We start from the raw sequence: 17,719 nt of genomic DNA on the forward strand, positions 1-17,719 counted from the left end.
CCCCATCTGTACAAAAAATACAAAAATTAGCCAGGTGTGGTGGCATGCACTTGTAATCTCAGCTACTCAGGAGGCTGAGGCAGGAGAATCAGCTTGAAGCCAGGAGGCGGAGGTTGCAGTGAGCTGAGATTGTGCCACTGCACTCCAGCCTGGGTGACTGGGTGAGACCCTGTCTCAAAAAAAAAAAAAAAAAAAAAGATGAAGAACAAAAACTTGGAGCATGAGCCAGATTGTGGTAGGAAGGCTCCAGTATGGGCTAGGGTGGCTCCTTGGGTCCCTAAATAAATAAGGAGCATGGTCTTTTGTCACAGAGAGCAGACAGGGTTTCACCGTCTCTCCTGGGATAGTAATGGTGGTTCCCAGAGATGAAGAGTGTGGTCTCTACACTGGGCCATGGGGCAACAGAAGGGACACACACCTGGTTTCATTTACTCTCCCAGTAACCTACGAGACAAAACCTGCCACCCTCGTCATTTTTCAGAGGAAGAAACTGAGGCTCAGTGAAGGAGGCTGCTTGCCAGAGGCCACATGGCTGGGAAAGACAGAGCAGTGCTTTTGAGCCCAAGCCAGCCTGGCCCCAGAGTCCAAGCTGTGCCCTGCTGCACTTTCCTTTCTTTTTTGAGACAAAATCTCACTCCATCGCCCAGGCTGGAGTGCCATGGTACGATTTTAGCTCACTGCAACCTCTGCCTCCTCCCAGATTCAAGCAATTCTCTTGCCTCAGCCTCCCGAGTAGCTGGGATTACAGGTGCCCGCCACCATGCTCAGCTAATTTTTTGTATTTTTAGTAGAGACGGGATTTCACCCTGTTGACCAGGATGGTCTCTAACTCCTGACCTCAGGTGGTCCACCCACCTCAGCCTCCCAGAGTGCTGGGATTACAGTCGTGAACCCTGTGCCTGGCCTCTTGTGCACTTTCTGAGGCCTACTGGGTTGCACCCTCCTGATCCTCCACTTGTCCCGCCAAGGTCTGCCTTTGCTCTCCTGCCTTTTCCAACCCCATCAGCCTCCTAGCAATACCTCACGAGATGCGGCCGAATCTCGCTTTACACAACAGATGTGCTTTAGAGAAAAAGTGTACACTACGCTGGATCCTATTGTAAACATGAGGGAATTTTAACCTCAGTCTTGACACAGCCTTCACTCTGCACCAGCTCCTTCTCAGGCTTCTTCTCATTTCATTCCCACTCTAGGTGTTTCTGTTCTCACTCTACAGATGAGGAGCCCGAGGCTCAGAGCAGGAACATGACATGGTCAATATCCTCCCAGCTGGGTAGAAGGGGGCTGGTTGCACACCCAAGCCAGGGGCCCAGAGCTGGCCTCTGGCCTCTGTGGCATCTGTGCCACAGAGGAAGGCCTGCATCTACTCCCCAGGGAGCCCAACTGAGCCCATGGGTGGCACATGAGGGTTGGCCTCCTGGACAAACAGGGCCCAGCACACCAAGGTTTGGTTCAGGAGGACACATGTCCCTGCTGTTCAGGACCCCGGTTTTGCCCTAAATCCTTCCCAACTTGGGATCCCCCTACTCAGTTTCCTGCTGCAGCTTATGTCACCCTGGGTGCTTCTGTGACTCCCCTGGTGCTCTGAGCCCAAATGACTCCAGCTCAAGGCAGCTGAGAAGACCCGAAAGACCACAGAGCAACAGAGGCACCCAAGGGTTCAAGGCCTATCAGTCATGATTCACTTGCACAGTTCAGTGTGGCATCATCAAGCCCCTGGCTGGCCAACCCCTCCGGTTCCCTGCTTGGGTTCCCAACCACTTGGCTGCTCCTGACCCCACCCAGCACCAAGACATGAAGACACCATAGTGATCAGGGCCAAGAGAGGCAACTTTACCTACTGGACCCGCCCTGTGTCCCCACTCTGTTCTTTTCCTCTAGGAGAAATGTGCCTCCACCCAAGCAACTGACCCCAGGAATAATAATAATTAATAATAGTGGTGACTTCCTTTTATTAAACACTTGCCATGTGCCAAGCACTATTCTAAGTACTTGATACATATTATCTAATTTAATCCTCAGAACAATCCTATAGGGTTAGTACTATTATTAGCTGATTTTACATACGAGAGAAGTAAGCACAGAGAAGTTGGATAACAAGCTCAAGGTCACACAGCTAGATAGGCAGGAAGCCAGATTATGACCCAGATGGTCTGGTTCCAGAACCTGACCCCTTAATGAATACCCCATAACATGTGAATGAACCCAGCCCCTGCCACTGGGTTCATCCATCCACTCATTCATTCAGTAAACATTTATTGAGCACCTACTCTGCTCTGTGCTGAGGACTTACCATGCTTTGCCTCATTGCAAGTTTGCATCACCTATGAGGTAGATACTACTGTCATTCCCACTTTACAGATGAGGCAACTGATGTTCAGAGAGGTTAAATACATGCACAAAGATACACAGCCAGTAAATTGTTCAGCAGAGCAGGAGGATGCAAGTGCTCAGCCTTCAGAAGGTGGCATGAGCCACAATATAGTAGACGTGGTGTGCCCAGCCAGGAGGCTCGGGCTCTGCCCAGCTCACAGATGATCTCTCTATGTGGCAGAGGAGGCAGAGTGGCCGCAGAGGGCTGCAATGACTTTGCCCAGAGTCACCCAGCCAGAGAGTGGCAGAACCAGGACTCAGACCCAGGCTGCTGGGCTCCATCTAAACCCTCTCTGCAGGGGAAGGGATTTTTAGCAGAGAAGGGCTGCAATCAGCTTATGGGCATGTAGGGGTGGGTTCAGCGGGGGAGATCCTGAGAAGGATAAGGCCTTCCCAAGCTCACATCTACTGACTGTTCACTGTGTGCCAGCTCCTTTTGATCCCTGCATCTGTTTCTCCAAATGCCCTATGACATAGACTCTCAGCAGCTCCATTTTACAAGTGTGGACACTGAGGCACAGAGAGGACATGTAACCCTTAAGGTCACTCAGTTAGTGAGTAGCCAAGCCAGGATTTCAGCCTGGGTTCTCAAGAGTCACACAATCCAATATTCCAGTTTTTCTTCGAAAGTCCACATCCCTCTGCGTGGGTTCTCTGCTCTGCCAGGAAGTCAGGAGGGGACAGCGGTTTATCCCAGGGCCAGGCCAGGGCTGGGTACTGGACTCAGATGAATTAGCACAGCCCTGCCCTCAAGTTACTGCAGGTAGGATGAGCCAGGCCCTCTGCAAACTCTCAGCCATCTGAAGGGCCAAGAGGAGGAAAGCACAGACTCTGGGGTCAGAGTGGACTGAGTTCTAGTCCTGATCCTGTCGCTTTTGGCTGTGTGGCCTTGGACAAGTTGCTTCACCTCTCTGAGCCTCCCAGCATGCACTGTAGAATGGAGATGATAACAGCCCCTACCTTGCAGGAGGAGGTGAGGATTAAATGAGGAGACAAATACAAAAGTCTGAGAAGCAGCTCCTTAACCCTTAACTTCCTTTCCTGCTAATAGGGTTATTATGAGGATGAAAGAAATCAGAACCTAAGATGTTCAGCTAAACTGTTCTCTGCCTGCGTGACTGTGACCAAGCTATGTACACTCTCTGGGCTTCAGTTTCCCCATCTGTAAAATGGGCATGTTGACAGTACTATCTCATAGGGTAATTGCGAGGTTAATATATCTATTGTGAGGCTTAGAACATACCTGGCACTCAATAAATGTTAGCTATGAGGTATAGTCATTACCACTGTAACCATACAGTGGATGCTAATTATTGGGATGATAGATTGATTTCAGTTCAATTCGGCCCCTGCTGCAGGCTTCTGTCCCATGCCCATGACATGCATTTCAGAGCATCTAAGCTCTGTCCCTGTGTTGTTAGAAAGTTGAGTGTGGAGCACCCATGACCCCAGCTCCCAGCAGGGCTGGCTGCCTCCCTTGGATTTCAGGAAAATGTCAGTCCTTGGCCTTTTTAGATGTCTAGCATGGGACTATCCATCTAAATGCTGTTGATGTGTCTTTGGCCAGACTCAGGAAGAAGTTCTGTCTACTCGGTTTTCCTGTGTACCATAGATGAGCTTCCTTTGGAGCTGGCCCCAGGACCAAGCCTGTGTCTGCATGCACAGGACAAGGAAAACCAGAGGATGAGCCTTCTTTCCTTTTTTGCCTTGGCTGCCAGGTACATGCTGCCAGACTCTACTACATAAAAGTGACTTGCTCAGCCGGGCGCGGTGCCTCACGCCTGTATTCCCAGCACTTTGGGAAGCCGAGGTGGGTGGATCACGAGGTCAGGAGATCAAGACCCTCCTGGCTAACACGGTGAAACCCCGTCTCTACTAAAAACACAAAAAAATTAGCCCGGTGTGATGGCAGGCGCCTATAGTCCCAGTTACTCAGGAGGCTGAGGTAGGAGAATGGTGTGAACCCCGGAGGCAGAGCTTGCAGTGAGCCCAGATCGCACCACTGCACTCGAGCCTGGGCGACAGAGCGAGACTATGTCTCAAAAAAAAAAAAAAGGTGGCTTGCTCATTGGGGACAGTGCAGTGAGAGTACCAGGGTTTCTTGGTTTGTTTTTACTTTTTCTTTTTAAATTTAAGATTCATGTACAGGGGGTACGTATGCAGGTCTGTTACATGGTTATATTGTGTTTAAGATTCGGGAGTACATGTGCAGGTCTGTCACATGGTTATATTGTGTTTAAGATTCGGGGGTACATGTGCAGGTCTGTTACATGGTTATATTGTGTAATGGGGAGGTTTGCACTTCTAGTGCACCTGTCACCCAAATTGTGACCATTGTGCCCAATAGGTAATTTTCAGCCCTTACTCCCCCTCAGCTTCTGGCTTTGGGAGTCCCCAGCGTCTATTGCTTCCATCTTTATGTCCATGTGTACCTATTGTTTAACCCTCACTTATAAAGTAAGAACGCGCAGTGTTTGATTTTCTCGTTTGTGTTTGTTTGACCTGGAGTCTCGTTCTGTCTCCCAGGCTGGAGTACAGTGGCACTATCTCTGCTTACTGCAACCTCCGCCCCCTGTACTCAAGTGATTCTCCTGCCTTGGCCTCCCGAGTAGCTGGGATTACAGGCAACTGCCACCATGCCTGGCAATTTTTGTTTTTTTGTTTTTTTGTAAAGATGAGGATTCACCATGTTGGCCAGGTTGATCTTGAACTTCTGACCTCAAATGATACGCCCACCTTGGCCTCCAAAAGTGCTGGGATTACAGGTACATGCTACCACACCCGGCTAATTTTTGTATTTTTAGTAGAGATAGCATTTCACCATGTTGGCCAGGCTGGTTTTGAACTCTTGACCTCCAGTGATCCACTCGTCTCGGCCTCCCAAAGTGCTGGGATTACAGGCATAAGCCACTGCGTCTGGCCAGTGTTTGATTTTCTGTTTCTTAGTTATTTCACTTAGGATAATGGCCTCCAGCCCCATCCATGTTGCTGCAAAAGACATGATTTCATCCTTTTATATGGCTGCATGGTATTCCATAGTGTATATGTACCACATTTTCTTTGTCAAATCATAGGTTGATAGACACTTAGTTTGGTTCAATGACTTTGCTATTGGAGCGCTGGTATTGAAGCCCATGGGATGCGGGCTCCTGGCTCCTCTGCTCGCTGCTGTGCCATGTCAAGCAAGTGGCCTCATCACCTGAGCTTGTTTCCTTTGTAGAGAGGACTAAGAACCCTCTGAGTTCTGCCTCCTTCTAGCTGTGTGACCTGAGCAGCTCTTTTCCATCTCTGAGCTTCAGCTTCCTCTCCTGCAAAATGGGAATTGACTTGTGTTAATGACCATGCTGCCAGGCTGTGACAAGGATCACTCGGAGGGTGCAACGTGGGGCCCACTATGCGGTTGGCGCTTTGTAACCAGCAATTGAAAAATGATGCTTTTTCAGGTAAAGACCTGTTGGAAATGGAAGGTTTCATAGTCAGGGTTTGCAGAAAAGCAGAGCCTTCCTGCAGCCATTTTAAAACCGAGCTTTGCAGTGTGACTCCAGATACTCGGCTCTTGAGTTGTGAGGAGGAGGCAGCTGGGCAAACAGCCTGAAGGAAGGGGTCATTTCACGCAGGTGTCCACAGTGGGCATACCCTCAGCCTGGCTCGGCAGCTCAGTGTGCGCCCTTTTTACAACATGCACCTGATGGCCTGTTACTGCATGGGGCAGAGCCTGCCAGGGCATGCCCCCAGGGAGCAATGCCAGGGAGCCCGGCCAGGGCGCTCCCACTACCTAATGCCCTGGGAGGCTCTGCTGACGCTGCATAACCAAGAGAGACAGCCCCACCCAGAGGCCCCTGCAACCCATGTATGGGTACTGGTGCTCAAGGAGGGTGGCACAGTCTGTGCAACTCTGGATGTGATTGGTGGAGATGTGTATGTGTGTGAAAGTCAAATGCAGGAGCGGCTGTGACTGGAGGCTGCTGCCCGGGCCGAGGATGTCCCCACCCCATGCTCTGTCCCACAGGCTCTATGGAAGCCGTTAGTGTCTGCGGGTTCTGGTTCTGAGACCCCACCCATTCCTCTCCAGCCCCGGGGGCCTGCTGCCTTGGCGCCTGGGCAGAGCTGTCCTCTCTAACTTTAAGGGACACTGCTAAGAAGATGAGGCTTGGATATGGGCACACATAGGTTCACATCCCAACTCCTCTTAGCAGCTGCAGAGCCTTAGCACGTGACTTTACCTCTCTGAGGCTTGGTGTCCTCGTTTGGAAAAATGGGGATGCTAGAACCTATCTCCTTGGATGTGGTATGACTATAATATTTGGAGAAGGAAGAGATTCAGATTCCATTCCTGTGGTTATAAAGGCACCCATGCAGCAGACACTCAGGGTCCAACAGTCCCTTCCCTTGTTGCTATTAGACATAGTGCCTGGATCCCAGGCCCCTAACACATACAGACAGCAGTTCCACCGTGTCCCGGCCAGCCTGCTTGGGAGCTAGAGGGAAGAGGTGAGATTGGAAGAGGCAACAAAAATGGGAGGCCCACATCCCAGGAGATCAGCTTGGTACACAAGCTGCAAAGACAGGGGAGCACCTCTGCAGTCCTCTCAGTGTCAGTAGAGGCAGGACCAATCAGACTCGTAAACCTCAAACCATAAATCACCCCCATGGCTTCATGTGGGTTGTAGGGGCTCAATGGATGATTGTACTGGAAGGTATACTTTAGAAGACACGTGACTCAAGAAGCCCCTCCTCAACTGGCTGGCAGGGAATATATGGTTTCTGTTTGCACATCTCCTGGAACAGGGATCTCCCTCTCTCCCAAAGCCACCCTTCCACCTTTGTGGACCAGCTTTGTCTTCCTTCTCTAGTGTGGTGCCCAGAGCCAAAGCAACTTCTGGAATGGTTTAACCAACATGCACTGCAGCAACAAGCCCCTCCTTTGTCCTAAAGACTATATTTCTGTTAGTGCATCCCCATTTTGCTCATTTGCTTACTTTCCCTACACATATCACTATTCATCAAACCAGGGTGTAGGGCTACTAACAGCTAAAACTCATTCCCTCACAGCCCTTTCTGTCCTCTCCCTTCTTCTCTCCCTCTTATTCCCCTTCTGCCTTTCTCCATTCCTTCTTTCTTCCCTCTCTTCTTCTTTCCTGTTTTTCTCTGAGCTCAGGGCAATGCATCTCTGCAGTCAACTTACACAAATGTGTATTGGGCACCTGTGTCTGCCAGTCCTGTTCTGGGCACTGGGGTTTCATAGACTATTACAGCTTGCTTCCTGCCCATAGGAGCCTCCTGTCTGGCAGTGGAGAGGATAGAAAGGTAACAGCTACAACACCTGTCTTGAGGGTGTAATTGAGGGACAGCACAAAGTGCAGAGGGACCTCAGAGGGGTAAGCAACTACTGTATGTGCCCAAATATAAGGCAATCCAAATAAAGGTTACAGGCACTCCCCCTTCTCCCTGTGAGAAGATGCACTTTATTGCTGAATAATATAAACTTAGTGGGGTGAAGATGAAACAGACATCTACTTATAATATTTCATTTATTACTTTAGTTATATAAACATATTTACAATTATTCTCACATAAAATACTAATATGGAAAGATCGCTTTTGTCAGTTTCAAATTTCAGGAAACAATTTGATCCCAGTTCATTTCTGTATGGCTTTGACACTAGTGTCACCATCGTGTGGGGTGGGGGCAGGCAGCTTTTTACTAGAGCACGTCCTACTCTCAGAGATCGAGATGCTAACACACAGCCCTTTCGAATCCATGTGTCACGCAACCACTGGGCACTGTGTCTCCGCATCACAGGTCCAATCCGTATCACATTTTGACAGTGGAGATTCATTTGCTGCAGGTGAACATATGTGATCTGTACAACATGGCCACTTACTAAAGTACTCTGAAAGTGGCCTTTAAAAGGCCTGTTCACAACAACCTCTAACCCTTGCTGGCACAAAGTCATGTTTGTTTGCATTGCCTTATCTGAGGAAAATTCCCTCGATCCCCTTTATAAAATCGCTGACCTCCATATGCAACCCAATCTCACATAGATTAAAGGAGGATCAGCCGTGTGAGGTGGCTCAGGCCTGTAATTCCAGCACTTTGGGAGGCTGAGGCGGAGGAACTGCTTAAGGTCAGAAGTTTGAGACCAGCCTGGCCAACATGGTGAAACCTCATCTCTACTAAAAATACAAAAATTAGCTGGGCGTGGTAGTGGGTGCCTGTAATCCCAGCTACTCAAGAGGCTGAGGCAGGAGAATGGCTGGAACTCGGGAGGCAGAGATTGCAGTGAGCCAAGATTGTGCCATTGCACTCCAGCCTGAGTGACAGAGCGAGACTGTCTCAAAAAAAAAAAAAAAAAAAAGGAGGATCACGCTAACGGACCTTTCTCAAACAGAACTTCGGGGTTAAAAATTAAGTCACTGAGCGAACACCTGTAATACGAGAAATTTGTAACTCAAATACAAGGCAATCTTATGTTCAGATATACGACGTCAGGGTGGGGTGGGGAATCAAGGTTTTCCGGAAGTGGAAGCTTGGAGCTGACTTTAAAGACCCGAGAACCCTCTGGGATGGGTCATGTACTGTAAGCAGAAGGCACGGGAGATCCAGAAGGCTGTCTCCTGAATATCCCACTTTTATTCGCATAGCTTCAGGCTAGTTTTGCCCTGTACCATTGGAAGATCTTGGGCACCTCTCTTCCACTCTCAGAGCCTCAATTTCCCTATCTGTGAAATGTAAGTAATAATACGTATTTCATAAGGTCTCAAGGGATACAAGAGCATGGAAAATAGAATTGAAAAAAACAACTCATTTGGAATCGGGTCTTCTTGGGGAAGTCATTGCCCTTCCTGGGCCTCAGTGTTCCAGCCTGTGAAATGGAGCTCGAGAAGGCCCCAGCTGCACTTCCTACTGAGTGTGGTCCAGGTGCCTGAATGAGGAATGCCCGTTACTGCCTCTGCCAGGAACACTCTACCTCTCTCTTCCCATGGCCGATGCCTTCTAGTCCATCAGATGGAGCTTATGTGCCCCCACCCCAGATTCTCCCTAAGCCCCCAAATAATGTCATCTCATCACTCTACTGGGATCTGTTTTATTTTCTTCCTGGCTTTGATTATTATATAATGTGATCGTAATTGCTTGTTATTTCTATCTTCAGCATGCCATCTCCAGGGCAGTGGGGACCTTGTCTGTATCTACCCGGCCCAGCACAGTGCCTGGCGCATAGAATGTGCTCAATAAATATTTTAATGAATGAGCGAATAAATTAATGAATATGGGTTCCTTCCTCCCAATCTTTGGACACTAAGTTTCTTCTATTCCTCGGCACGTGGCCTAAGGGATGGAAAAGACTCCACCCAAGGCCGGGAACCCTGGGTGTACTGTCTCCAAGCCCTTTACACCGTCCCAGGCGCCCTTCTGCCTCTGTGTAAGTTCCCCCGCGGCCGAAGCACTCTCCAAAGAGGTCTGCCGGGGCTAGGACTTGGCCGGCTGGGGCCCCGCGCCTGGAAGAGGGCCTGGCACACAGTGGGCCTTCTCAAAGTGTTAGAACAAATGGGTGACAGGCCAGCAGACTGCCGATCCTGGCACCCGAGGGCACCCAGTTGCCCTGCGCGCCTTCCCGGCCCGGGCGCGGGAGCGGCGAGGGCGGGAGGCTTGGCCGTGCTTCTCCCGCCGCCTGGTGCAAACTTTCAAAAGATGCGGCGGCCGCGGCCCCGCCCCTGCACTGTTGCAGGCGGTGGGAGGCGGGGGCGGAGCCGGCGCGCCCGGGCCGGTGGCTCCGCCTCCTCCTCCCGCAGGCGCCGCCGCCGCCTCCTTCCCGGCTCCCTCCCCGGCTGCCGCCCGCCGGCTCGCCCGTGCAGCGGCGATGCCCCGGAGCGTCGACCCCGGTCCTGGTCCCTGGCCCGCCGCGTAATTAGCCTCCGCGCGCCCAGAGCGCGCCGCCGCCGCCGCCAACGCCGCGCCCGACGCAGCGATGGGCAACACGGTGCACCGGACCCTGCCAGGTACGCCGGGGAGCCCTGCCCAGGAGGCGGGCGCCGGGCTTCTCTCCTCCGGGGGACCCGCTGGGTGACTCCTGGAGAGCCACCCCACGCCCCTTGGAGCCCTCGGCGTGCAGCGGGCTGGAGTCTCCGGTACCTCCCGGACCCCAGCTCGGCGCGCGCCCCGCGGCTGGGCTTTGCGCTCCGGGAGGGCGGGTACCGCGTCCTGGTTACCTTGGGGACCCCAGTCCTCATTCTCCCGGCTTTGGCCAGATGCGCAAAAAGGGCCGCTGGGGCGATGCCGCGCGCCCCCTCGCCTTTGTTCCAGCCCGAGGGCGCTGATGAGCAAACTCAAGGCGACTTGGGTGGGGGTGACTGGAGCCGGGCTCGCCAGGGCTTCCGACGGCCAGAAGCCACCCGTGGTGCCGAGACTGCAGCTGCTGAGAGTGAGGGGTGCTCGCAGGGGCACCCCAGTTTCCAGCCTCCCAGCGCCCCCGCGGCACATGCTGCCTTGCTTTGGCCACGTTCCCACGCGCACCCCGGTTGCGCCCCCCTCTGGTGTCCGCTCCACTGGGGACTCCTTCGCCCCCTTGGAGTCGCTGCTGCAGATCGCGTCGCCCCCTAGTTAAAATCGCCCCAGAATTTCTGGGACCGGAGTGAGGGGATCCGGAGCAGGGTAACGGGGTAGGAGGAGGCCTTACTGGAAAATACATGGTAATTGTGGGAACAGATCAGCGGTCCCGCGCCCGCGCGCGCCCGTGGAGGCTCAGTGCCCAGCACTTTGCATACCCCGGCTCGGTATGCAAAGAAGCTTCGCGATAAAGATGTGTATCCCAGTTTTACAAATAAAGAAATTGAGTGTCAAAAGAGGTGAAATGACTCACCCAAGGTTACACAGCTAGTAGTGGGAGAATCTGGAGTGGGACCTATGTCTGTCTGCCCTCCCTCCCCTCACACGCCCAAGTCTTTAGAAGTATTTTGTCTTAAGGCTGAGCCTTTGTAGCATCCTTTCAGAAAAAGGTGAGAGGAGTGTGTGTGTGTTTAAAGCACAAAGGCTTGGCTAGATGTGGAAGCAAGTCAGCTGTGAGGTTAATTTAGTGTGAGGTTCTGGAAGAGGGACATATCACCCTATCTCTGCTATAACACTCCCATATAGCTCTCCCTTCTAGGCATTACATGCAGTTAAAGAATAACTTCCCCTGGAGCGGGTTGGAATGGACAGTGCTGAGCCCAGGATTCCTGGGGTCAGCTTAAGGAAGAGGAGCCAACTCCTACTTTACAAGCCTCTGAGCAACTGCACTCAAACGTTCAAGTTCCCAGAGAGCTGAAGTCATAAGCAGAGTCACCAGCTAGTCAGTGGCAGAGGTGGAATTAGAACTCAGGCCTGCTTACTGGAGGGTGGCCTCTACCTCCTGTGGACAGGGCTATGGCCAGGCTGGGGGAGAACCCACCCGCGGGTCAGGAGATATCTGGTGACGTTGGCAAATAGGGCAGCAGATATTCTCACCACAAAGACCCTGGGATGAGGCACCTCAGCACAGGCCCCTTTGCCTGGTTTCTTAATTTAAAAATGTTTATACTATTCTAGTAAAAAGCCATTCTGCCACCTGTGGGTCAGCCTTGGGGTACATAAAGGGACAGACACATGCCAGGCAGGCTAAATATAGCTGGAGATTTATGTATTCTCCATCCCTCTCAACCCTCTTTCTGTGGGCTGGGCCACCCTAGGCTGGGAGCCTGCAGTTAAGGTTGGTTACCCACTGCAGTGTCTAAGTATGGGGAAGTCAGACTCTCCTCTGGGGCTTGAAGCTTGCACTGAGTTTGAGGAAGGGGTCAGAACTGGAATTCCTGAGTCACATCGGGTGGCTGGTGCCAAGAATATGAAGAGCCGTTAACTGTTTTCCGACCTACCGGTAATGAGTTTCTTTCACACCCTGTGCTGTTTTTTATACCTCTGTGCTTGGCATGTGACGGTCCCCACGCACGGACTATCCTTTTTTGTCTAGTCTGCCTTTCAAAATCCAGTTGTCGTCACCTCCTCCAGGAAGCCTTCCCTGACCACCCACAGTCTCATCCTTTGCTCTGCTACCTGGATACCTGAAGTCCCTTCCTGCTCATCGTTGCAATGACTGCATTGTCATTGCCTGTCTCTGTGACTCTTTGGGGTTCCCTGAGGACAGAGCCCTTGTCTTGATCATCTTGTATCCCTGGTTGCCTATCCCAGAGACTGGTGCCTGGCAAGGGCTCAAAAACTGGTGCTGGAGCACAAATGTTGCCTGAATCTTAGGCTGAAGGAACACTTGGCACAGTCTTGCCCTGTAGAATCCTTGTGCTTTCGTTCTCAGGAAAAGGACACATGCGTGGGGTTCTTTCTGCGGGACTTGAAATAGAGAGCTGGCATTTGCTGAGCACCTGGATTCCATGCCAGGCTTCCTGCATATGTGGCTTCATTTACACGCCAAGCATGCTTCTCCTCAAGGCTTCTGCACTTCCTGATCCCTCTCCCCGGCACATTGTTCTCCCCTCCTCCCCATGGCTCCCACCAGGCTTCCTTGGGGTCTCTGCTTGAATGAGGGGCCTGCTGTTGCCCCAACCCCACTCACTCCTTTGACCCAGCTTTAAGTTTCTCCTTAGCATGTGTCACTATGCGACACGCTGTATGTGTAGTTAGCAGTTTCTTGTCTGTCTCCCTAGAGAGATTTTGTCCATTTTATTCACTGCTATACGTTCAGCACCTGGAGCAGTGGCTAGTGCAGAGTCAATGTTCAGTAAGTATGCGCTGGATGGGATGAATGGATGAATTTAATTCTTCTGACATCCCTGGAGTGTAGGCATTATCATCTCCATATTACAGTTGAGAAGCCAAGGCTCAGAGAGGTAAAGTGGCTTGTCCCAGCTCACACAGTTCATCTAGTTCGCAGAACAGGAATTGAAATCTAGGTTAACCTGGCTCCAAAGTCCTGCATTCTTATTCTGACATGCTGTGGCCTCCCAGCCCGTGATTTAGATAACATTTCTCCACCATGCACGTGGCATACTACACTATACAATAAGGAGATACCAAAGAAAGGGAAGGTTCTTTATGATCGATTGCGGAAGCCTCTTAGCAGCTCTTGCAAAGTGCATCAGCATAATCTGAGAAATGCCCTTTAAACAGAACTGTGCAGCACAGGACCTCATAGCTACTAAGCTCCTACTGTGTGCTCTACATTCTCTTCCCAGTTGCAACTCAACCCTGCAAAGTAAGGTGCCATTCTCCTCCATTTTAAAGAGATTAAGACACTTTGCTTGCAGTTAAACAGCGGCAAAGCTGGGCTTAGAAGACTGAGACCTGTCTGACTCCTAATGCCATGTAGTCCTTCTCTCTCGAATCCGTTAGCCTTCATCTGGGTTTTTGAAGGGAGGAAAAAAGCGGAAGCAGGTAGGGATAAGGGGAGGGCAGCATTCCAGGATGAGAGTGAGGGGAGGTGGAGGGAGGGACTCATCCCCTTCTTCCCCTAACAGCACATTCCAATCCCTTCCCTCTGGCCTCTGGTGCTTGCCCGCAGCTCTGGTTGGAGAATACACTAAATTCAAACTACAGGTTGGCTTTAATCATTAAGTTGGCCCACGCTTGACCAAACCAATAGCTTTTTCGTATTAGCTCAATAATTGGGCATCCTGGAGCTTTGGAGTGAGTGTTGATCCCGCTCTATACCAAGCCCTTGGTCAAGGGCTTTACCCACAGTATCTATTTGAAATCCTCATTACCACCCTTTAGAGGGACTCTATTTATCCCCATTTTACAGGGCAGCAAGTGGAGGCTCACAGAGGTCAAGGACACAGAGTAAGGGGAGAAGCAGCCTCCCCTAACTTATGTGGACAGTCTGCAAGTACTGCATCCAGACAAAGAAGCACTCGCCTATCCCAGACACTCTGACATTCTCACTTGCAGAGCCCCTTTCTCTTTTTGGCCCAGATAAGGGGCCATGCGGATGCTGAGCCTACCCGGGACACATCTGCTGCTCCCTGCCTTCCTATCTGAGCCATGGGTGGTGTTGCTCCTAGGGCCTGGCAGCCACTGTTTTCCCTGGATCTGGACTTTCTCAGCTCTTGGGAGGACAGCGACCCTTGTCACCCTCCTTCCAGCCACGGCAATACTGCATGGATGGCCCACGGAGTAATATTGCCTTTTCTCTTTCTACCTCTCCTCCCCCTTCCCCAGTCACCACTTCACGTTCAGTTGGTCTTTACCTTGCTTGTCTTGTCCCATCTTGCTCCCTTCTACCAGGTCATTAAGAACCACCTCTATCAGTGATTCTGTAGAATCAGAATCACTTGCTACCCTCATGAGCTGGCCCTAGTGGAAGGGGCCAACATGCTCTAACAGAACGGGGCACCCAGTTGATTACATCACTAGAGAGCACAAGGTACTGCTACCCGGTGACTCAGAGAGGGACAGTCAGCACCTAGCACTCCAAGCAAGGCCTGTCCACCAGACCATGTGATCTCTCCACCGTGGGTTGTGACCAGCTGTAAAAAAATCTTTAATGACATAGCATTTTAAAAATCTTGTGCATTTATGTAGTAAGAGCATTTTTGCTTCATAAACTTTTCAGTTGCGCATGCGGGTGTGTGTGAGATGCATGTGTGTTTTGTGTGTTGCCATGTAAAATGCATTTCTTTCCCTGGGTTACAGCGGGAGCTGTTGAGAGCTGGAAGGCCCCTGACCTACAGCAGTGCAAGGCTGGTGTTATGGTGTTAGACTCACATCTTAGAGTCAAGCTGCCTGGGTTCAAATTTCAGCTCAGCCAATTCCCAATGGCATGTCCTCTCTGTGCCTCAGTTTCCTCACAGGGAGACTAGGGGTAGCTCCTTCATGGTTGGTGGGGGTGGGAATTATGTGGAATAGAGAAAGTGAGTGTTCAACACATGCCCGGGATGGTAGCCATCGTGGTTCTGGGAAGAGAGGCCTCGGGCCTGCTCCTAGAGTGCCTGGACTCCAGGGGGTGGCTGACAGGTGCCCTTCACTCCTTGCCTTGAAAACCCTGCCCCAGGTGACCACAAGCCTCAAACCAAGGGGCTGAAGATGGGGAGGCATCCCTTTCCTGTCTACTGACAGCAGTTCCCAAGGGTTCCTTGGGCTCTTTCCTGAACACCTGATTTCTGCTAAGAAGGATCTACCTGGTGGGTTGCATTTACAGTTCTCCTGTGTTCACCAAACCTCTAGGCCAGGCTCCATGCTGGGCAGGGGAACACAGCCTGGGTTTAGGGACTCAAGTTCTAGCAGGAGAGACCAACAAGGACACAGCAGTTAAAGTACATGGTGTCGGGGGAGCTCAGGGAGTTGAGAGCCCAGAAGATGATGCAGGGGAGGCTTCCGGGAGGAGGCGCACTCTGTCTAGCTGACACCAGAAAGAAGAGACATCAGCTAGGAGAAGGGAGTGAGAAAGGCTGTTCAGGGCACCATGTGCAAAGGCCTGAGGGAGGGGGAGCAGCACAGGTGTGGGGAGCTGTGGAGTTCTGAGGACCCTAGTGCAAATGGAGATGGGATGTGAGGTCACAGCAGTGGGAAAGGCTGGAGGCAGGGGTGGGCGGGGGGTAGGTGGAGGCCGGGCTGCAGTCAGGAGGCTTGGATTTCTCAGCTGGCACACTCCCAACCGGGATAATGTGCTGTGTTTGCCAGCAGGGGCGTAGCATTTTCCCTGGGCTGGACCTCAAGGGCCGCTCAGAACAGGCTGTTTAATCTTCCCCATGGAGAAGAGTCAGCTCTGCCTCTTTTGGACCAAAGGGCTTTCTGTATTTATGATGCTCTCTGAGGGCTTAAAATAGAAGCCCAGAAGCCAGGTGTGTGGTTAGAGCTTAAAGCAGAGAGGGAAGAGGGAGGGCGCCAGGTCGCAGCCTGGCAGGTAGCACACGCTCACCTGGGCAGCGTTGTGGGGTGGTCCAAGCTTGTGCACACCTGCCCCGCACTGGGCCCTTTATTCCATCCCATTGAAACCATCATGAGAGCCTTGCGAGGCAGTCTTCTCATGTCACAGAAGGGGAAACTGAGGCTCAGAGGGGTAGTGAGACCTGCCCAGCCCAGGTGGCCAGGAAGTGGCAGAGCGAATTGGATCGCAGGCATGCTGGGCTCCACACCTTCCCCCCATCCCACGGGACACTGCACCTTGGGGTCCCTTGGGGCTCCTCTTGCTGACTTGCTGCTGCCCCTTGTCCTCATCCTGAGCACCTGAGCCCCACCCTTCTTGCAGGTGCACCCCCTTTGCCCTCTGAAGATGAATCACTTCTGTCCCCAGCAGCAAAAATGAAGCTGCCCCTAGAAAAGCCCCCTGCCCCTACCCACCTCACGCCAGGCCTGTAGACTCTGGAAATCTTGCCCGAGAGGAGAAGGGGTGAGCTTGAGTTCTGTGCTCCTTCTTCCTGCCCAACTAGGATTCAGGCTCCTGACTCATCTGCCTGGTAAAAACTGGCCCATGCTGCCACCCCCAGCCCCTAGTGGCAAGCATCACAGTGCTCCCAATACCTTCCCTGGGCCCAGGGTGCTCACACGCCCTTCCCCCACCCCGGACCTCCAGGCAGCCCCCAGCAGTCAATGAGCAAGGGCCCAGGTGAGGGTGAGAGCCCTTTGTCATCCAGGCCCGCATCTGTCCTGCAGGTGAGAAGCATCCTGTCCCCATGCTGTACCCCCAGCAGCAGCAGAGTAACTGCATAGGCTGGGGTCCTTCCTTCTCGGGTCTGAGTCTGGGCCTCGCCCCTTTTTAGCCAGACAAGTGACTTAACCTCTCTAAGCCTCGGTTTCCTCTTCTACGGAAAGGGGAGAATGATGTTACCTCTCAGGCATGCCAAGTGTCCAGCAGATACTAAGTGCTCACACGTAGCACCTGCTAGGATTATGTATTCACTGGGAGATGAGCCCTGCTCCACACTGAGCTTAGGATTGGGTGCTCTCAAGGGAGACAGACACAAAAGGATAACCACTCACTTGTATCACGTAGCCCCTCTGTGCCAGACAGTGTTCTCAGCAGGCACCTCCATGCCTATCAGGACAAGCCCTGTAAGATGGCTCCTATTATTATTGCCCCAACTCTTGGGAGAACATAGGCACAGAGAGGGAAGGTAACTTTCCCAGGGAGCACAGCTCAAGCCGTCCAACATGATTCCAGCTACAGGGAAGGAACGTCAGTGTGGATGGGAGTGTTGGGTCAGAGTGGAGGGTTCCCACAGGGGCCATTTCCCATCTGCACTGGAAGCCCTCATCGTATTTGGCAGAAATCTGTAAGCATTTAGAAATCGTGGCAGGTTCATTTTTAATTGCTCACCCAGTTCTTTTAGGTTTGTCTCACATCGTACCTCTAGGCATGGGTGGGGGCCCTCTCCAGGCAGCCTG

At 52.0% G+C, this 17,719-nt stretch overlaps 1 protein-coding gene across 1 annotated transcript in view; it reads left to right on the plus strand.

The window, feature by feature from the left end:
* Positions 1-10,149: 10,149 nt before the first annotated feature.
* The window catches only part of NEURL1B (neuralized E3 ubiquitin protein ligase 1B), a 50,591-nt gene continuing 43,021 nt past the window's right edge, over positions 10,150-17,719 (plus strand). Inside the window, exon 1 of the mRNA XM_033180307.1 lies at positions 10,150-10,374. Coding sequence (XP_033036198.1) covers positions 10,344-10,374 — 31 coding nt within the window. The 5' untranslated portion in view covers positions 10,150-10,343. The remainder of the gene's footprint in view (positions 10,375-17,719) is intronic.

Source organism: Trachypithecus francoisi, unplaced genomic scaffold (assembly GCF_009764315.1).
Source record: "Trachypithecus francoisi isolate TF-2019V2 unplaced genomic scaffold, Tfra_2.0 Lachesis_group2, whole genome shotgun sequence".
Taxonomy (NCBI): Eukaryota; Metazoa; Chordata; class Mammalia; order Primates; family Cercopithecidae; genus Trachypithecus; species Trachypithecus francoisi.